This window comes from Salvia hispanica, chromosome 1 (genome assembly GCF_023119035.1).
Source record: "Salvia hispanica cultivar TCC Black 2014 chromosome 1, UniMelb_Shisp_WGS_1.0, whole genome shotgun sequence".
In the NCBI taxonomy this organism is placed as follows: Eukaryota; Viridiplantae; Streptophyta; class Magnoliopsida; order Lamiales; family Lamiaceae; genus Salvia; species Salvia hispanica.
In genome coordinates, this window is record NC_062965.1 from 9924211 (window position 1) to 9946307 (window position 22097).

The window sequence follows — 22097 nt, forward strand, 5'->3', positions numbered from 1 at the left end:
TTAGTACACAAAATCAATGTTTAATTTAATAATAAATGTTGTATTTTTAAAACCTAAAGGTTTTCTTTCATTTGTTGCATATATTTCTTCTTTTTTAATTTTTTTAGTTTTATATGAATTTTGTATTTAATTAAATTGAAAAATAATTTGAATTGAATACTTTGCAATTTACTTAAAATACATAATAAATAAATTTAAACAAGAAATGAATAGAAAATAAAAGTATAGTACTCATAAATAGTTAAGTGAATGTATAATGGGTTGTGAAATAAATGCTCCCTCCATCCCCGCTTAAGTGGAGTATTTCTATTTAGCCACAAGAATTTAGATAGTGGTGTGTAATTATTTAAATTGTATACCCTCCGTTCTTTAAATATAGACCACATTTGTCATTTTGGGATGTCCCTTAAAAATAGACCAATTCTATTTGAAGAATTTTTTTTTCTTTAATGAGGTGGGTCCTATTGTCCACTAACAATACTCCAATCACTTTTGTTTTCTATTTTTCTCTTACTTTACCAATTGTGTATTAAAACTCGTGTCGTTTTAAATATTGTCTATTTTTTAGAAACGTGAGAGTAATATTAAAGTAGAAAAAAGAGATAATAAAATAGAAGATATAAGAGGAAGTAAGTAAGATAGAGAAGATATAAGAGAAAGTAAGTAAGATAGAGAAGAGAGTCGATTATTGTAATAAAAACCTCACTTAGCTTGAGACATATCCCAAAAAGAATACGTCTTACTTAGGCTGGGACATGAGGAGTAGAAAATAAAAATGTGGAACTCATGAATAATTAAGATATACATGAATAGTTAAGATATAGTAAAATAATGGTACAAGACCATGAATAATGAAGGAAATGAACTATTACAATGCCAGCATTGTGGATGGCCTAAGTGTTAGTATTTTAGTACATCTAAATTATTTATTGATCCCTACTCTCACTTCAATATGATTTATCAAATTATTATAATTTCTCTCTACTCTACTTTATTATGAGTTCTCTCTTCTCTCTCTTTCTCTTTCTCATTTATGGAGAAACAAATGAAAGACTATTCTTGTTTTGGTCAAATCTTACAGTTTTGAGATGCTTTAACACTTTAAAAGCATCCAAATAATCTCAAATATAAGAGCATCCACAATAAGCCACGGACTAGCCATAGACTAGCCAAAGACTCCTTCTGCCACATCATCATGTTATTTCCATAGCCTAGCCATATGCTAACCAAACAACAGCCCAGTAATAAGGCTAGCCAACGCCCTAGTTAAGCAAATAAATTCACAAATACAGAATTAAAATTGGATACTCATTAAAACAAGTGATGTGAATGAAATGAAGTGCAACGAGCCATATATATTGAATTGAAATAAAATAAATGCAAGGCGTTAGCCGCCGATCGCTCGCCGCACAATAAGCGACTAGCGATCTGAGAGCGATCGGCTAATGCCTATTGTGTCCGCGGATGCTCGTCCGTCTTCCGGACGTCCGTCTCGTTCACCGCACCCAATAGCAGGCGTCTGCCACGCCCTTCCCGCTAGCCGGTGGCTAGGGCGTGCGGACGTCCCTTATTATGGATGCTCTAAGATTATTGTACTAGCTAAGTTTGTCTTCCATTTTATAAGGTAAAGGTGGGCTTTATGGATGAAGATTTAGATGATGCTTAGAATCAAACTTGTGTATGAATCTGTATGTATCACTGTAGGGTTTGAGCTCTGACTTTATGTAGGTATCTAACTTCAAGAATATGCAATAAATTACAAAAAGTCGAATAGTTGATTCCAAATGCAGCAAAATATCTATATAATAATTTCAACACGTCTTAGTAAGAATTGTAAAAATAGTAAGCCACTCAAGAAAAAGAAATCCTAGACTATTTCAACTGTTAATAACTTTTACAATGAATAGTTCACATCAACATAAAAATACAAGTCTGGATTTTGATCTCAACATCATTTCTAAGAGCAAGAGATGGAAAAACCTTTCTTCTATCACTGAAAATAAGGTACCTGCACATCGCATGCGGCAAAAGCACCTATAACCACCCGCAGTTGGCCATCCATTTTACGTATGTACAGTCCCCTCTGATCCCGTATCGAAATGATGAGGTCATGGAACCGCCGATGATATCGTGCTTTCGTCCCATGCGACCCAGCAGCAGAGCTTCTTCAAAAGATTAAGCAATCAAGAAATATGCAGAGTTTAATTTCATGTTTCCGCCTCCAACAACATAATGCATCATCACCAGTGACAACATTGTGCTACTTAGCTGGACGGCCGGGTGGTGAGCACGGCCTTGTGAGGGATGGGCACTGTTTCATTGCTTGCGCCCTTAGAGATTGCAATCTCCTCCAGGCGTTTCCAGGTTGCTTCACGCTTCACCTTGGCTTCTTCGTCCCGGCCTTCATCTTCCTGGAATTTTAGCAGGCACTCCTCAAATAGTTCAGGGTCCACGTCAGAGAATATTTTTCTGACGTTTAATGTCAAGCTGTGCGCAGCCTGATTCCAGTGATTCCTTGCATTCTTCTCCAATGCAGGGAAGATGATCGGCAGTATAACTCTGCGATTTTGCTTGATCAGGTACTCGATATGATCATTGTTCCATAAAAAGAGAGCCCGTTCTGCAACCTACATGAGCAAGAAGGGGTTAAGTGGATGAGTCAATGCAGTAAATAGCACAAATGAAATCAGGGCAAACTAAGTATCGATAACCGACTTAACCAAGCATAATACGGACATCAAAAGATGATAAAAACCAAATAGGATGAAGAAATTGATTTTTTATTTTTATTTTTTGCAATCATTGTATCAATCAAGAAATCACTTCATATGTAAAGTTAGATATGGCTCATTCATCGACATCTAAGCAAGTACAAAGTTGAGATTAATCTAGATGGTGTTATAGTAGACATCAAGATCCAAAAATGGTGCAAAGGTCAAGTAAATCATCACAAAGAATGACTGAATAAAAACGGGGTCTTCAACTTTGCCACATCTTAAATTTATCTGGCTTTCCAATCTTTTTGCTGGCTGTCAAGACCCATGTTTGTTGTCCAACAAAATTTAATGAAAGCATTCTTTCACCAGAGAGAGAGATATTGATTGTAGATAGAACATCTTATTTGGAAATCTAAACCTTGTGGTTTTAAGCCTTTTTAATCACCATAACAATAATTACATATCACATAAAGTATGTATATAATGAAGGCAGTGATAAATATGATATCATGCAGCAGACCATCACCAGATGAAGAGAAAAACTAAACAAAGGATTGGCGGTTTTATAATACAAGTATTTTAACCAATTGCTACATGATTTCATGAGCAATGGGAGTACATCATACTCCCTCCGTCCTAAGGTAGTTGAGTCGTATTCCTTTTTAGGTTGTCCTAAGGTAGTTGAGTCATTTCCTTTTTTGGCATACACTTCTTTCTCACTCTTTCTCTCTCTCATACTTTATTATCTCTACTTTAACCTTTAACACGTCAATTTCTTAAATCCCGTGCCCAAGAGAAATGCCCCAACTACCTTGGGGCGGAGGGAGTATTATCATATATCGCAGTGTAACATTACCAACATACTTTAACTAAGTTCCAAAATCACCATTTGCCGGTATTTATTTCAGGTATTAAATGAAACTAAACCAATGAAGATGCTTCTGTAATGTAACAAAAAAATAAAACACAAATCAACTCATTCTATGTTAACATTGTTGATGTTAATGAAAAGCAGGCAGGATTCAACTACATAAGCAAAAAACACGGTTTAGATGGAGGCATGGAGCAAAAAAATGGGGGGGGGAGGACAGTTTCTCGTTAATTTATGAAAGACAAAACACATAAGCAATTCATAACATAACCAACCTGAAAATGTGAACTGCTCATGCAGCGACCAATTTGGCGGAATAAAGGAACCATACAGCGCTGGAACTCTGGTGGCTGAGTTGCTTCCAGCACTTCCTCGAGCTCACCCAAAAACATGACCTCCTTTGAACTGTTTGTTATGGGCCAATATTTAAGCAAGCCTCGGATAACAGTATCTGCAAGCTTACAGTCTTTCTCTACAAATTGTGTGATGGAATAAGTTAGCTGTTGGTGATACATCGGTATGCACTTTGGTTTGTGAAGTGGAATGAGTGCCCGGACAAGAAAAAGTTTGTGCTCTTCTTTCAATGGCAACGCAAATCCATTTATAATACTTCCCAAAATTTCTAACAGCTCTGCAATCCCATTATGCTTCTCTGTTTCAAAGATAAATCGGTAAAATATATTGTTTATGGTTTTCCTAATGAACGGGCGATGCACCATGAACTTCCCATATATGCGATGCAGTACTGTCTTTAAGTACTCCCTTTCTCTTGGATCTTCCGAATCAAACAGATCCAATAGCCTCAGAATAAAAGAATGGTCAACATAGCGCTTTGCCAGCTTTGCATCAGTCTCCGGGGATGTAACAAACCTGAGGAGAAACTCATAGACGATTTGCAGATGGGGCCACGCAGGATCCATTAGGGGCTCCTCTTCTTCCACGTCAAGACCTTCCAAGACTTTGTTTTCACGAGGCTGAGTAGAGAGAGTACGGAACAAATTTGTAGACACCACTCGCACGATCTCTTGCAGGACCACATCACTGAATTTCCCATTCGCTGAAGAGACATAGTCGACAAGCTCCACCAAAGTCTGCCGTTTGACATCCTTCTCTTTCAAATGCTTCGTGGGGTCAGTGAAGTCAAATACTACACAGCACATGCTCAGTTTCCTTATAAACAAGTTCTGCTTCTCCGCACTCGGGACATCTCTAAAACCAGGTAGAGCCTCATATGGCACTGGTGGACTACTCCCGTTTGCTTTGCTGTGTAACGGATCATGAAGTTTGTTCCCATGATTACCACCAGAGTTCTGTGTCGAATTATTCTCCAAGGAGTTTACAATGCCTGACCGGGCACTTGAAGCAGAATTGATTCTGGAAGTAGTCGAAGCATTTGAAGAGAGAGTCGAAGACCCTCCATCACGACTCTCTGCTGATTTTACCTGTTTCTTTGGAAGCTTGTTAAGGAAATTTTTAATCATCACTTAAAGTCACCAAAAAACCTTGTCCAAGCAAACTCGAAAGCAGCCAGCAGCTACCAATCAACTGCTAGAATGCACAAGGCACACACTCAACTACTGATCATATATCGAAATCGACAACTGTGAGTTCAGAATACAGTCCCCTTTACACTTGCAATCTTCTTCCCACAAAGAGTAATACTTTGATGTACAAATCCTATCTGCAGCAAAAATTAGGGCAAAAACAATTGGGAAAACGGAATAACACAAACAATACCAAACTGTAAAACCTCCAAATATAATCAGCATATCACTATCAAACAGTTTATAAAAACTCCTAATTGCAAAAAAACAAGTCAAAATTTGCACAAAACTAAATAACAAGATATCAGCTTTAACAGAAACCCCCAAATTTCACAAGCGTGGAAACAAGAAATTGAAGCAAGATTCTCACCTCAAATTCAACTTCATGTCAATTCTAGGAAGACAAACTCCAGATCAACAAACACAAAGATCTGCGCACGATCTAGAAAACCCAGCAACGATTCCTTTATTGGGAATCACAATGAAGAAAAAGTACAGAAAGAGTCAGTGCGTGTAGCTATATTTTGAACAGAAAGTATTCATGTGCAAAGGGGGATTAGGGTGCGAGAATTGATGCACAGATAGCTGGTTGATTTTGATGTGAGTTGGAAGCAGTGATTGAAACCTGAAAATTGGGCCCGAGAGAGAAGAGCAGAGAGAAGGGCTTAAAGGGGAAATGAAAGAATCTATCTCTGGTGGTTGTTCTTGATGATGTGGTTTTGGTGAATTATTGTTTCTTCTATTTTGATTTTCTCTCTCTGCTTTTCTCATATGTATTCTGTCTCCTCTATACCAATACAACTTTATTAACAAAATCAATTTTAATACTATAAAGTAAGAATAAATAAATAAAAAGTGATTTCGCAAAAGAAAATAAATTTCATGAAGGAGATATTTTCGTTATAAATAGATAGAGATCAATTTTAATAAATATACTCTCTCTATTCTATAAAAATAAGAAAAAATTATTTTGAAATGTCCCACAAAATATTTCTTTTTACTTTTGGTAATTTTTTATTAAATAAGGTGGGCTCTATTCTCTAGTTATAATTCTATAATTATTTTTTCTTTTTATTTATTTCTTTCTTTACCAATTCTGTATTAATTCTTGTGTGGTCTCAAATGTCTATATTTTTATGGGACGGAGCGAGTATTAAAATAAAAAAATGTGCCAAGGTTTTATTGTTTATGAACTTTAAAATCTTCATGTAAATTATTGAGCCATTAATTTATTCTAATCTTGCAACTGATCAAAATTCTAAAGTATATATAACTTGATGAGTAACTTACACGACATTATCAGACGTGGGGTAAGACGAAGTCATATTTTAGGCTACCAAACAACATCGTATTATACCAAATTAAATATTTTCATTTGTAGAATTAGAGTTCATAAAAAGAATGAGATGGAAGGGAGAAAAATGAAAAATGACATTAAAATAGGGTTGCTTAATTTGGTTATTCGGTTCTCGGTTAATTGGCAAATGGACCGGTTTTAATTAGGTACTCCCTCCGTTCCATAGTAATAGAGTCATTTTGCCATTTTGGTACGTTCCATAGTAATAGAGTCATTTCTCTTTTTAGTAAAAGTCAACACATTTTCCCACACCTACTTTACTCTCTCTTACTTTTTTTTCTCTTCATCTCTCCACCTTTTTCATTTTCCACTTTATTCTTCCTTTACTTAACTCACCTAACACAATATTTCAGGTGGTGTTCGGTTTCCAAGATAAAATAATATCAAGATACAATCTAGGATTGAGTTGTGAGATTATTTTAGTCATATGGGGTTAGCTATGACTAATTATCCCATGATTATCCATCTAGGATTGAGTTGTGGGGTTGAATCTCATGAACCAAACACACTACAAATTTAATCTCGGATACAATCTTGCAAACCGAACACTGAGCTTCGACAAGCTCGTAGTGTAATCGCATTCCAGAATAAAACCTCTAAAACTTCAATTTATATTGCTATCTCAATGTAAACATTTTATTACCAGTAATGTCGTACAACACATAATCGATTTATACCGGCATCAATATACAAGTTCAAAATAAATATCATCAAATATAACCATTCATAACAGTTTGAATCATTTAAAAGAATCACACACAGCGCTTGCGATTAAACCACACCTCTACAACAGCCACTTCTTTAATCAACATACTTATACGGTAAGAAGCATAATTATTTAAAGAATTTAAAGCACCAAAAATTAGTTCTAAAACGGATATCACATTCAGCCCCCAAGTTTTGCTTTGTGATGGACACGGGTGCACGGACACTATAAGTAGCCCGATGAGGGCGTCTATCATGTAGGTTCGTAGCGGACACTGTAATCTCCCATATGGCCTATCGTAAGGCAACTGTCATATATTACCCATATAGGGTACATGTCAACTATCAACATATCATATAGACCATCGCTTCGGTTATCCAGAAGACGAATGATCAAACATGTGTGCAGTACTGCTGTCCTATGGCATGCCAACTATACCCTGTGATTCACTCAAGCAATGGGGCTTAACACAACTATTTCATAACAACTTTCACATTATTCAACACATATAACTATATAAATCACCTTGCATCTCATAAGAAATATCAAACCACAATTTTAGTATCTCATCTTTCAATATCACTGTTTCTGTCACTTTACCTTGAAGTATACAATCCACACAAACAAGTAGTAATATTTATCAAAGTTAAAGAAATTAAATTCTAGAACACGCGTACACTACCTGTACACGTCAACAAAAACTCTATTACTTGTTTAGTCAACCATGGATGTGCCCCTTTCCCCTATCGCTTGTGCTTGCACTCGGTTCACCTAATTTTTCAAACAATCACATACACAGTTTATAAATAAACACAAATAAAGCCAAATCATCACATCTATCTATTTCACTTTCCATACTCTTCCCTTTATCACAAAATAAGCCAAATATAATATGTATGCAAGTTAAAAGATTTCTAACTTCATTCATAGCAAAAAGAAGCAAAGTAATTCAATAATGCTATTCAATAGTTTCGGAAAATGAAAGCTATACCCAGCTGCCCCAAAAATATAAGCCTCATCATTCCATTTTTTCTCCATAAAACAAACTTAATTAATTTTAAAAATATGGAACAGCAACTTTAACTTGAAATTAAACTCAAAATTTTGACATCTTGAAGCTAAAACTTCAATTCTAAACCTTTTGATAACAACCAATATCTAAACCCCTTTCACCCAATCCTTTTTGATAATTTCCAGCTTACTTAAGTATCAATAACCCACATCAAACTTCACAACAAGATCAGCCCCAACATTATATAATATCAAACCATCAAGAAGGTGGCTTTAAAACCCATGGAAACAGTATATGGTCACAAATCATCCTCAAACTTAGCTTTTTCTATCACTTTCATGTTTAAATATCATAGCATACTTCCAATTGCATAATTCCATAGTCAATTTACACAAAAGCATCAAAGCACCAAAACCCCCAAACTCAAGAACCCTAATTTCGACTCCCACAACAAGAATCAAATCAAATTAACATCACTACTATGCTTAGAAACAAGATTAAGGAGTTTATGGAGGAGTCTAACCTCTAATTTCAACTAATTTGCAAAGCTAAGTGGAGGTGGATTTTCAACTTGAGCTCCAAAATTAAGAAAAACTAGGGGGAATTGAGAGCTTGGACTGGTGGTGGGTACTACATGCTTCCCGGTGGAGTGATTGGAGATATAACGGTGGCTGATCGGAGAGAGTAGAGAGCTGTTGAAATTTTACAGTGAAGGAGGGAGCATGCGTCGAGAGAGAGAAGAAGAAGGATGGATTTTTGATCTATTTTCTAATTCTTAATTCTTTTTTTTTTCTTTTCCCTCTATTTTCCTAAACAAGACACGTCTCATGTGCCTACTTACTCACCAAATTATATTCTTTTTCTTTCTCTCTTCTTTATTTTCTAATTCTAATTTCCATCTTTATCTCATTCTTTTTCTTAATTCTAATTTTTCATATTTCCATTTCCTATATCTCTATAGCATAAAACTAATAAAAGCATATGCAAATATATAAAACCACTAATTAACTATCTAATCCCTAATTTCTAGACTTATAAGGTTCGGAGTATTACACCCATAGTGTTTGCATAGGCATGCCTTGTGTGTGTATTAAGGTGGCGTTCAGTTTTCATGACAATAATCATGAGACTATCCATCTAGGATTAAGTTGTGGGATTATTTTAGTTGGAGAGGGAAGCTATGATTAATTATCATGAGACTATCCATCTAGGATTAAGTTGTATGGTTCAATCTTATGAACCAAACATAATACATATTTAATTATGAGATTTAATCTTGGCAACCGAACACCCCCTAAGTGTGTTGTGTGTGTAGAGGGGTGTGTGCAGTGGCGTATCCACCTTGGAAAAAGGGGTACAACTGTACCCCCAAATTAGAATACTAATACCATGTATTGAGATACTTTCATCAAAATATTTCTTAGGCCAAGTGGTTGTGCTCTCCATTTTCAAAGCTTAGGGTCTGAGGTCGAATCCTCTTAGCTGCTGAACTCATCTTTTTTTTATGTTTTGATTCTTCATTCTTTGATTTGTATACCTTTTTTTTTTCTCAATTCTTTTATGTTTTGATTTTATACCATTTTCTTCTCAATTCTTTTATTCTAACAATTAAAGTTTCTATATCATTTTACTTATTTCAAATTTTTTTCTGTTTTGTTTCGTTAATACAATTTGTTTACTTTTGTCATGTTTTATTTTATACAAATAATTAAAAGTTCTATAGCCTTTTACTTCTTTAAAATAATGGATTTACTTCTTTTTTTTGTTTAGTTTTTTTCAAACAATTGAAAGAATAGATGTAATTTTTTTTGCTAAAACAATAGAAATAATAAGTTTATATACTTCTTTATTAAATTCTCAACTAATAAAAAAATTACTTATAAACTATTTTAACAATGGTGTAGCAATTATATTCATATCTATATGAAACATTTATAACTAATAAAATATCTACAAAATAAAAAATATAGATATTTTGCTTAAATTATTTATTTTCACAAGGTTCACTTCTAAAAATTAGTACTATTATCTTATAAAAAGTGATTAAAACGTTACTCAAATATTTTATGTCCAAAAAATTTATTTCTAAACTATATAATATTTCTTGTTTAGTCGTTATATTCGCGTCTATACAAGACATTTGTATTTAAGACAATGAAAAAGATTGTTCAGATATTTTTTCGTACCCCCGAATCCAAAATCCTGGATACGCCACTGGGTGTGTGCGTATAGGTGTGTTGTGTGTGTATGTGTGATGTCGTGTGTGTTATTGTTGTTGTGTGTATGTGTGTTATTGTGTGTTTGTATTTATATGGTGTTGTTTGAGTATAGTGTGTATGTGTAACTAGTATTAACCTTTTTTGTATAAATTGTGTAAGATATTTGAATCTCGTAATGAAACACACGCTAGCAATATTTTAGAATTTGATCAAGATGAAAATATGTTAAAGACAGTAAATATAAAGAATTACTCTCTTCGTCCCAACTAAGTTGAGTCAAAACTTTTGCGCACAGAGATTAAGAAATTGTGTTGAAGAGTAGGAGAGGGGAATAAAGTAGGAATGGTAAAGAGAGAGTAAAGTAGATGATGGATAAAGTAAAACTGAATTGATGTTTTTTTTTTGTCAAAAGAGGAAATGACTCAACTTAGTTGGGACATCTTAAAAAGGAATATGACTTACTCAGTTGGAACGGAGGAAGTATAACCTACATAAACATAAAGAAAAAAATACCAAGAAAACAGAAAATATCAGAATGAAATCTAACGTGTGGACAAAATACCTTAAACCCAAAACCCTTAATCATCTTTAAAGAGGGAACGCCCCAGAAGAACAACAAAAGTCAAATGTAATCGGTGTGCGAAATTGATTGCGGCTGATCCAAACAAGAATGACACATCACCATTGTGAAAACATGTACAACGTCCTAGAAAAATTTGAAGCAAACAACTCTAAGAACATCGTGTCATTTTGCAAACCTAAATATCTAAGTGAACTTTACATCGCAATTACACAAACTATTACAGTATAACTTAATTTTAGAATATTGTTAGCAGTAGTCAATCCTCATTTCAGATCTAAGCATTTCCGCCAGTTTCAGACCGACAATTAATTACCGATTTGGTTCAACAAAAATCTGGACCAACCAGATTGGATAACTCGATAACATGGCCCAGAATGCCGGTCGGAATAAAACCGCACACTTCTACATTAGAATATAAATAGATGAATTTTTAAGCTATATTTAAAATAAATTATTTGGCATCATCGTAGATGGTTGTCATTTGTCAATTTTCAAATCAAGATATTTGGAGCACATATTTTAATTTAAATTTTATAAATTCAGTTGCTTGATAATTCAAATAGTATAAATCATGAGACCTATAAGTTATAACGAGATAAAATGATTAGACTTGGAAATGTAGCTAAGTTGGATAAATCAAGAATATGGGATATGTGATGACTGCATTATTAATCTTTAGTCAATTTGAGAAAGTCAAAACCTTGGTTTCTACTTATCATATTTTTGCATTTGCAAGCCAAGCTAAAAAATCAACTTTAGAAGAATAATTTGAAATTGTGATTTATGGTACAAGTGAAAATAAATAGCTATATTATTAACAAAAGTTAATAGCCATTTAAATCATAAAATTTGGTCAAATTTTGATCTGTTCCATAAAGTTTGAATTTGAAATATTAAATCACGAAGTTTCAATTTTTTCCAAATGTCCCATTCATGCACAAAAAATGTCGTCTTTTTCCAAATGTCTCATTCAAAACGATGCGTTTCATTAAAATAAATATTTTCTCTTTTATAATCCTTTATTTTCTTATTTCTATTGTTGTTTTTAATATCACTAAATGATGTTGATTTGTGCCTAGATGAGACAATTGAGGAAAATTGAAACTTCGTGATTTAACATTCCAATTTCAAACTTTATAGAACGAACAAGAATTTGACCAAACTTTATAATTTAAATACTCCCACCGTTTCTTAAAAATAACAATTCTTTCCTTTTTAGTCCGTTACTTAAAAATAGCAACTTTCAAACTTTCTTTTTTTGGAAATCTTTACACCCTTATACACCTCCCTAATAAAGTGGGCCTCATAATCCACTAACATTAGTTCCATTAATTTTTTCTCTCTCTCTTACTTTACTAATTTTCCTCTCCCTCTCTCTTACTTTGCCAAATTTTGCATTAAATCCATGTCATTTCAAATGTCTCTATTTTTAAGAAACGAATGGAGTAGTTATTATCTCTATTAACAATTGAGAACCACCCCTAACCAACCCATTACACATGAATTGAACCAAATCACTAGTATGAAAAACCTATCATCAATTAAAATTATCAAGAAAGTTTACCTGTTCCACACAAAATCCAAAAACATGGATCATAGAATCACATTGAAATAAATCCTGTTGGAACTACCAACCCACAAAAACTAGAAAGAATTGATCAATTCTTGCACAATAAGTACATAAGTATAATCATCCACTTAAATGATTTTTCTTAATACCAAATCATCAAACTACAGCAAGAAATCCACATTAGTAGATTTAAAAGTAAAGTAAGTACTAAGTAATATGTAACGTCCCACTTTTTTCGAACCCTAATTTTTGAGATGTGAAAATTTTTGCATTAAATGTTTTTAATGCTATGATATATGTGTAATTAAATGATGAGTGATTTATTGCAATATTCTTTGTGACCTAATTGCGATATTGAGTTGAGTTTGAGTTGAATAGTCAAACTTGTTGAATATGTGACGTGGCTATTGAATAGTCAATATCGTGGAAATTATGACGTGACCATGGAATGGTCAAAGTCGTTGGGAAATGTGAAGTGGAGGTGAAATTCGAATTTGTGAATATTTTGATGTGGGGTGAAATAATATTGTGGCGAATTATTTTCCTAAGGGATGAGTGAGAATTTAATATGAGCATTATTTAATTATGTGGAATTTTCGACCACCCCTATTTATTGGAAGGAAATCCTATTTTTCTTGGATTTAATTATTGCTTGGGATAATTATCCAAATTAAATCCAAAGTCCGATTATTCCTTAATTATTTGATGAGATTTTTGAAACCCCTATCATAATATGGAGATTTTCGAAATCTCCTAATTTTATGGGAGAAGGGATTTTATTGTTATATTATTTGATACCTTGTTTATTCTCTTCTATAAATAAATTCAAATATTCTAGCATATCTTGCCAAATCTAAGAAGATCTTGTCATATCCTATTTAAATTAGGATTTTAATTAATTCCTTGGAGTAGGAATTGAAAATCACGCCTATTCCTATTTAATTGGGGAGAATTATTATTTTTATTCTTGCTCCGTGATATTTTATTCTGCTCCGTAAAATATCCAAATAAAATTACATGCTAATTAGATAGCATGAAATTCGAATTCCCCCTTATTTCTCACTAGAAATAACGCCAATCACCCATCAAATCTCCTCCAAATCTTGATTTATTTAATTATTGGATTATATCTTGCACTCTATAAATATAATAGGGAGAGTCAAAACCTTAGCATCACAGAAATCGCCCTCTCTCTCCCTCTCTCTCGCCGATCTCTCTCCCACTCTCTCTCTCAAATTTTTCTTCTACTTTCTCCATTATTTCTTCATCTTGTGTAAAGAATTGAAGCTGAAATTCGAGAATTTGTTGAAGAATCAAGATCCTACTTGTTTCCTACCGATTATTCTATTGAAAAGGTATTTTTTATTTTGATCTTCTCTTCTTCTACCGATCAATCGGTGTTCTTGAGTCCACATGCATTTAGATCGAGTGAAGGGGAAAATTAATCGATGATTTTGGATGCATGTGTGTGTGTGTGACCGTGTATGTGTGTGTGTGACCGTGTGTGTGTGCACGCCTCGGTATGCGTGCACACGTGTGTTGTGTGTGGGAAACACTCATGCGTGACACGATTTGATGATAAATCTAGAGTTGTTGTGTGAATAAAAACGATATGATAATCGTACTTTGATTTTGAATGAAATATTGAAAATAATCGACGGGAAAAAGGGAAACGTGAGAACATGCATGATTTTGATCCATGATTGAGACTTATTTGAAATACATGAACTAAAGGTGATAGCTCGCGTTCTCGGTGTGATAACAAGAAGAAGTACGAACTTGAAATCGAAGGAAATCGAGGTGGGCTTTATTCTAAACTCTCTCTTATGTTGCAAATTTATGAAAGTGGAGCAATAAGGGTGGATTAAACTGTTATGTCATGCCTATGATTATTTTGGATATTGTGTGTGCCTGATGCCTAGTTTGCGAGTGTGCTCCATTAGGCTATAGGGCTATATAAACGAATTTGAGTCTGAGTAGGGCCGCAAACCCTATCAGGCTAGTGTACACGGGAGATCGGGAGCCGTCCTTGCTAGTCGGCCGGTCTCGTGGGCGAAAGTGTGGCCACACTTCGTTGCACCATGATATTATTGATTGATGAGAAAATGAGAGGTATTGTTTGACTGGCCAGTCCATGAAATATTTTGTGATACTTGATTCTATCTTTTAAATTAAATGCTAAACCTCGAGTTCACTATGGTAAGGGTGGCATAACTATAAAATGTTTTGGCATGAGTCCACTAGGTATGTTTAAAATACTCAGCCCTGCATGTGTTTTCCCTATGTGCAGGTTGAGTGGCGACGGGCGGTCGGTGGTGTTGAGACAGTCGAATCGAATAAAATGGATGTTTGGTACTTTAAGTGTAGTCGTGTCTTCATACATGGCTCCGCTTTCTCTTGGATTGTTTCCGCTGAATATTTTGAAACTTATTTATCTTTGGTTGATTCAAACTTATTTCTTTGAATTGGAATATGCTGAATTATTGCGTTTTGTTGAAATTACAATAAACTCTTGACTTTTGAGCTTAGCCTATGATTCTATTAAATCTTGTTTTCGTGATTGAGCCGTTGACTTATTGCCTTGACAGTTCATTAAACACTTGGTCAAATCTCTTTAAATGAAACCCTAGTCTACATTCTTGTCGCTTTAAGTTCGCCAAGTTAACAGTCGCTGTATTTATTATACCCTAGAAATGTCGGACTTTTACGTAATCCATATCTAACATGCACAGAAATACAAAAGATTTGAGACAGTAATCCATCTTTCTCTAACGACATTCAATTTTAATAAGTCAATTTCTCTTACAGAGAAAAGGCACTAGCTAGAAAAGTGGTAATAAGAAACCAAACACACATGTCATGCACACTTCTAAAATTTGTTGTTTCTTAAATGTAAGGTCATAAATCATATCAAGAATTAATGAAGGTAAAAATGACTTGTAAAGAACGATCAACATATTTATGCCACTGAGCACACTCCTTCCCCTCAATACACCAGACACCAATTAAGATAAAAATTATGAAGAGCACATATAATCATAATTTAGTACTCTCTCTAGTCCACTACAAGTGATTTATTTGCCTTTTTTGTTGTTCCATTACAAATTATTGACTCTACATTTTTAGCAAAAGTAACACATTTTTAATCTTTCTCCTATTTTATTCTCTCTTCGCATTCCTTCCGAATTTCGAATCAGGATCAATCCTGACAATATTTGAATAACGAAGTTTAAAGCAACCCACGCAAGGAATGTTTTGTGGTTGTTCATAATCAACGATGTGTATTTTTCGAGCTTTTATATCAATGAACTAATAACACACAAGTATATCAAATAGCTCTAAAATTACAATCTTTCTGCAAGAGCACAGATGTAGTTGTAGTAAACAGTGTCGAACCACATAGATGTGTAGGTTATTTAATTTGAGATTGATAAAATAAAATTTGAAAAAGAGGTGATGAAACACACAAAGATAAACACAAACTTTAGAAAATAGGATAAGAAGAAAGCATTGCTCCTATATGTCTTGGGCATATGAGTTGGGATACTTCGATGGAATACTACGATCAAGACTATGCTTAAGAGGATTAAGTTTGTTTTACGCTCCCTATCCCTTGAACACATCAAGGGAATTGTATATCTTGGATAAGCTAAACACGTATTGTCTCCCAAGTTCTACTCACTAACCTACCACCACTACTAGCTCTTGTAGCAAGCTTTAGATTAGTTTCTTCAATTGTCAAACACGATAATTAAATCATATATTAACTTAATGCCCATGCAGAAGCGCAACGGACACCAAAACCAATTTTAATAGATAAAAACTATCGATCCACTCGAGAATTTCTCTCAGAACAAGTATCAAATCTCGAGTTCCTTGCATATAAGTAATGACCAAAATCTATGCTAAAGAGGCAATAGAATAATGGCTACAAAATTCAACCTATCTAGACGTCTCAAGACTAGTAGAATAATTAGACAATTCATAAACAAGAATCACACGTAAATTAAACCATAAAATCATCAAAGTATCCAACATGTCACCCTACAACATATTTGGAGCAACGAAGGAGATCTAGCCAAACATACTAAAATGAATTACACCAAAAGAACTGTGAATCGTGAACTCCATGGTGTTCTCCAACTCTAGAATGTCTAGATTTTAAATAATTATTTGTTTAACAAAATTACATAAAATATAAATATCAATATTTTTATGTTGTGTGAGATACTTGGCTTCTACGAGTATTCATATTTTGAAAACAACTCAAAATTATTTCGTAATACATATATTCTACAAATACGATCTCAAATGTTCACATCAAAATTATTAATAGACTTTCATAATTCATGATCGACCTTAATTTCTCTTACATCGGTTTCAATGTTGTTGGATTGTTATCAACTGCCACATGATTTTCTAATTATTGTAGTTCTTATTCAACATTAAAAGAACTAGTAGAAACTCAAGATTTTTTTGGATTTTTTTTCCATCAACCTATAAGTGAAATAACATAATTAATACATTAAATTTTTTAAAACAAATCACTTTAATCTATAATGAAAAAAAATCAAAGACAATTATCATATCTATTTAAATTATGACATATAGTAGTTACAAAATTACGAATTTTTAAATTTGAACCTTACTATAAAGTAAGAGAAAATAAATAATAATAATTGTTATGCATATATCACAATTCTTTGATTTCTTATAACCTAAAACAGTGGCTTCCGTTACACTTAAAATTTGATTTTGCGTAATTGCATTAACTTAGTTTGGAACTGAAATAATGGAACAAATGCTGACATACATTTACTTTTTGTATATCTATGGACTGTAAAACCAAAAGTATTTTAAGTCAAATAAAAAGGCCCATTTCTAAATCAAAGAAATAGTAGCGGCGAAAATCAGAAGAACCAGCGAGTAGGCCGACGGGGCAGGGGTTTGGATGCCGTGGGGTCGGAGGCTGCTGGAGGGTATTTTACGGCGGGTCGCTGGGGCCGGCGGTGGGGTCGGCCGACCCCACGTGACCCCACCTACATCCGCCAGTCATGTGAATCTATCTCGTGTCCATAGTCTTCCATTGATGGCTTGCCAGGTTGTGAAGGAGTACTTAGGCGGAATGTACCCCTTCTACACATGTTTTGGCCAAAATTTAAGCTCTCCCTTAGGCCGGAACCATTCATATGCCTCTGATGACCTCTTGGACTGGAACCATGTCCCGAGCAAAGATGCCATTTCTTCTCCCGAGCAAAGATGCCACTTCTTTCTCTTTTCTATGATTAAGAAGAGTCCACAATTTATATACTTTGTCATTGCTTTAATATAATAGCACAAAAGCAAGTAAGCAAAGAAATCACTTACTACTAGGAGTACTAATTAAATTTGTTCAAAATAAGTACGAAATATAAGTAGACGTTATTTATTACCATTCCAAGTCTAATTTGTGCTACTACGCTTCGCGGTTTTCGCGGCCTTCGAAGGAGCTTGATTATGGAATTTTGGCGGGAGAGGTTTCGGTTCCCTCGTTTTCAAATCGATCCCGCGAAAGCATACAAAACCTGAGTGAAGTTAATATATCCAAATGGTCATCATGAGTTTTATTGTGAAGTTGATAAAATAAGAGAAAGATAAAGAGAAAAAGTGATTGGAGTATCATCAATTAGTAACAAATAAGACATTGCATAAGAGATAAAAGCATATCAAAAATGAAAATGGACTAATTTTGTAAAACGGACTAAAATAGAAAAAGAAAATTATTATTTGAGGACAGAGGGAATACTATAATAGCATATCATTTCATAGAATAAAAATGAGACTTCTTTCGCAAATGGACCAAAATGGCAAAAAGAGACTACTATTAGCGAACGGAGAGGGTATCATTTATAATTAGTGTTTTATCCTTACTATCTTCCAAATGACTTATATTTTGTTAGTAGTATTTCTTACCACTTTTGTAGCATTTGCGTACTTCATCACATTTCATTCCTGCATTTAATACAACATCACAAGAAATAAGGTAAAAATACAAATTCAAAACACCTTTCCTACATATACTACATACACTTTCAACACATTAGGTATTCTAACCTTTGCATATCGATGATGTATTGGTTCCACAGTATAACGTCGTGGTTGAAAGATCCGACAGCAACGCCCTTGGAACTTTAATTGGGACTGCACTAGTTTCGTCATCAGCAAAAACCTGCTCGCGAAGAAAACAACTAGGTAAAAGACACTAATGACTAGGTTGAAGGTATGCTCGATTACGATGAATAAGAACAGCAAAATCACCTCGTTAGATTGGAAAAATGTCCCATTAAGTGGAAATGCTCCTCCAGTTGCAGCCCGGGCAGGTATCTGAAGGTACATGTTTGCATTGCACGATTAAATTATACATCTACAGAATTCATGGTAGAGCAGTTGTTGAAAATTGAAAATTTTTCGATATCTCTAACCAGAAGTGTCCCGTAAACTGCATCTTCCTCGGGTATACACCCATCCTTTTCAAGATTTTCTGACACAGAGAATAAATTAAGTTATGATAAAATGGTACCTAAATTATAAGTTATGATTATAACCATCTACCTCGAGTCCATACGGCAAGTAGACATGGATCGTCACCAAGGCCAAGCTGTATCGACTCTAGCTGCACAACAAAAAATTGTGGTTAGCAGTCTTTCTAAATACCGATAAGGTGAACACCTTTGGTATGTTTTCAACCTAACCCCAGTCCTAAAACCGGACTAACCAAAGTTTTCAAAATTTTCAACCAAAACGACCGAAGTCTTTTTCAAACCAAAACAAACTTCGTGGTTAACCCAACTATATTATCTAAGTGTATAAAAAATATTATCCAAAATATCCAAGAAAAGAATAAAACCATGATAAATTCATGATCAATCAAAGATATGGAGTATATAAATATAATGAATATATAATCCTTTAGGACTTTTCGTGGTTTAGAATAAATAAATACTAGTACTAAATTTACCATCGTTACAGTTTGGTGCCAATCAGAGGGACCGGACGCAGATGGAAATGGGTAAATATTGGTTCCTATTAACTAAAACTGAACAGCTCTCTTTGGATTTTTGGTCATGGCATATACTCAAGTTAACATCCACATTTCAGAGGAACTCACCTCAGCCAAAAGAGAGTGACCACTTGGAAGCACATATCTGTAATCAATAGTCATGAAATAAAAAATTTATACTAGTCGGATTGAAGAGAGATAATCAAAAAACTTGTAACAATAGCTCGTATTCATAAAAAAATTGACATATTGAAATTCGGTATGAGATGACTTATCAAACTTACACTTGATGCTCTGTTCTCAAAGAGTTCTTCCTTTTCTTCACCACTTGGATTGATGTATGCTCTGTTCTCGAAGAGTTCTTCCTTTTCTTGACCACTCGGATAGATTCCATTTCTGAGGCATGAAGCCTAGTTTGAGGCCTCATGAGACCATAATCTTCTATGTCCATTTCTATGCTTCCTTTCGATTTTACTTCAGCACTACATGCACTTTAATCAAGTGAGATCAGTTCATTTAGACCAAATGATTGTTTATTTTCATGATATAAAGTATATATATAAGGAAACCTCGCTTGAACGGATGCGAAGTACGTGCATTCTTCTCGCATTGGGCACTCGGAGCAATTAGGGTTCGTTCCTGTACAGAATACCTAATAATGTTTTGCAATAAAGTGATCAATTTTTAAAAAAATCAAATTGCTAAACTTTCATTCTAAACAAACATATTGTGTCCTACCTTGCCAAAAGTGATGAGCTGGCAGTGTAGTTCATACCTGCAGTTGAGGTACAAGAGCTCCTTAGAAATAAAGAACATTTTAGGGTCGACTTATCGAGCGGATTGTAAGAACGTACAGTGTCGACCACTCAAGATGAGATAGATGCGGCCAAAGATGCATCTGTATCGCGTTCATCTCCGGATTCTCTTTTCCTTTGCTTTGAGGAACCAATTTCGGATACCAAAACAATGATAATAATAATAATAAAACTAATCAACATTGAATGAAAGAAACAATGGGAACATATTCAAAATTAGTTAGTTAAATATCTCATACTCATTCAGCAGGTGAAACCATCCGAGGCGTAAGACCACTCGTCCAGCGTTCCTGTCAATCTAATCGAGAAAGAAGTAGTTTTTCTTTGTATGATAATATATGGCGAAAGGCATGCAAATGATACTTTAAATAGAACCTTACCGGGAATGCTTTATGTCGTAGTGTTAACAAGCGTATGCACTCCACACTTTTCAATCCCAGCCCATATATGTTCATCAAGTATTCCCTACAACGGAAGACTCAAACTATAAGATGAAATGCTTCCATTAAAATGACCATGCACCTAACATTTGTGCAATTCTAATACTTTTGTTACAAAACTTACTTTGCTTTTAGAGGCGGAGCGTCTCTTATCCACTCCATGTTCGTGCTCCCGAAGTTATCAACTAACTTATCAAGGCAATCCTGCACAAGAAACGTAAATTCTTAATTACATGTAGAGTATTTTAATTTTAGCATCACTTGTGATAGGAGAATTTTGATTTTTAGCTCCCAACAAACCTTTATCCTTCCAGCCAAGTTGTTGTTCTGTCCTCTTATCTTAATGGCCTTAGATATCTCTCCGACTCCGGCCCTTCTAACCGAATCCCAGTCTACAGCGTCTGATGCCTCGTACATCTTCTTCTTGTTCTGATATTTGGAGTGACAATCTTTCATATCATTCAAAAGTGCAGGGTTATGTTTTGTTTTGGTTCTCATCCTCAAAGGTTTATCATTTTTAACCCATTTCCCCTTATGCACATCACTAGATGCATTTGTAGGAAATTTAGCAGCTAGCAACATGAAGGCCGGGCTGCAAAAAAGTATACAACTTTTAGAAGAGGCATGAAAAAAAAAACTTAACGATGAAATGAAACAAAAGGAATGAGTAGTAGTCGACCTTGAAATCGCATCATTCACGTTTTGTGCAAGATATGCTCCAACTATAGAGTCCATGACCGAACCTTTCCACTCGGAAAATTTTCTTTCACCTAGAAGATTTGTAGGCAAATCAAGAAATGTTTTTTTCATTACACAAAAATCAGCTGAAGCCAGATATAAAAATATGATAACCGTTACCTTGGATATCATTCATGCGTGACATAAACAACTTAATTTGTCTATCGAATGATTCCTTCTGAGTGGCCTGAACCTTTGCATGTCTTCTCCTATACGCGAGAAGAATCTGGGGACGCCCAATATCCTTAGCCTTGTACTCATTTTTACTCGTATCAAGATTTAAAGATATGTAGCATGTTCTGTTTTCCGAATGTGAGCACTCGTTAACATCCGTCGCAGAAGCTTTTCCATGTCTAGCAACGTTGTCTGGTGTTGCGGGTGCAGGAACACCGTAGCTTGGTCCAGGAGTCGTGGATAATGAGACTGGACCAAGTGCAGAAATCGAGCTGGCAATAACAACTTGTACATCCTCAGCTTCGCCTTTTT

At 34.5% G+C, this 22097-nt stretch overlaps 1 protein-coding gene and 2 long non-coding RNA genes across 4 annotated transcripts; all 3 read right to left on the bottom strand.

The window, feature by feature from the left end:
- Positions 1 to 1851: 1851 nt before the first annotated feature.
- Positions 1852 to 5892, bottom strand: LOC125200806 (serine/threonine protein phosphatase 2A 57 kDa regulatory subunit B' theta isoform-like). Of its 2 annotated transcripts, XM_048098579.1 has the most exons (4): positions 5758 to 5885; positions 5503 to 5596; positions 3864 to 5269; positions 1852 to 2627 (listed from the first exon to the last, which is right to left on the bottom strand). In XM_048098579.1, exons 3-4 carry the CDS (start codon positions 5067 to 5069, stop codon positions 2265 to 2267), a joined length of 1569 nt encoding a protein of 522 aa, XP_047954536.1. In that variant the 5' UTR covers positions 5070 to 5269; positions 5503 to 5596; positions 5758 to 5885; the 3' UTR covers positions 1852 to 2264. The 2 variants fall into 2 exon arrangements, with proteins under 2 accessions (XP_047954536.1, XP_047954535.1); XM_048098578.1 differs by having other exon boundaries at positions 5503 to 5892.
- A 1816-nt stretch (positions 5893 to 7708) lies between these two features.
- On the bottom strand, positions 7709 to 9099 carry LOC125209218. The gene is made up of 2 exons (XR_007174315.1): positions 8731 to 9099; positions 7709 to 7966 (listed from the first exon to the last, which is right to left on the bottom strand). It is a non-coding gene; the product is annotated as an uncharacterized LOC125209218 (long non-coding RNA).
- Positions 9100 to 17316: 8217 nt separating this feature from the next.
- Positions 17317 to 18731, bottom strand: LOC125203151. Its single transcript, XR_007173304.1, has 4 exons — positions 18673 to 18731; positions 18532 to 18570; positions 18012 to 18143; positions 17317 to 17858 (listed from the first exon to the last, which is right to left on the bottom strand). It is a non-coding gene; the product is annotated as an uncharacterized LOC125203151 (long non-coding RNA).
- Positions 18732 to 22097: the final 3366 nt, after the last annotated feature.

What these genes read in the sequence shown, in the direction of transcription:
- LOC125200806 (XM_048098578.1), bottom strand. Translation starts at nt 5,069, where the DNA reads ATGATTAAAAATTTCCTTAACAAGCTTCCAAAGAAACAGGTAAAATCA. An exon ending in TGAGCAGTTCACATTTTCAG is followed by an intron (nt 2,628 to 3,863) that starts GTTGGTTATGTT and finishes TTGCTCATGTAG; the next exon opens with GTTGCAGAACGGGCTCTCTT.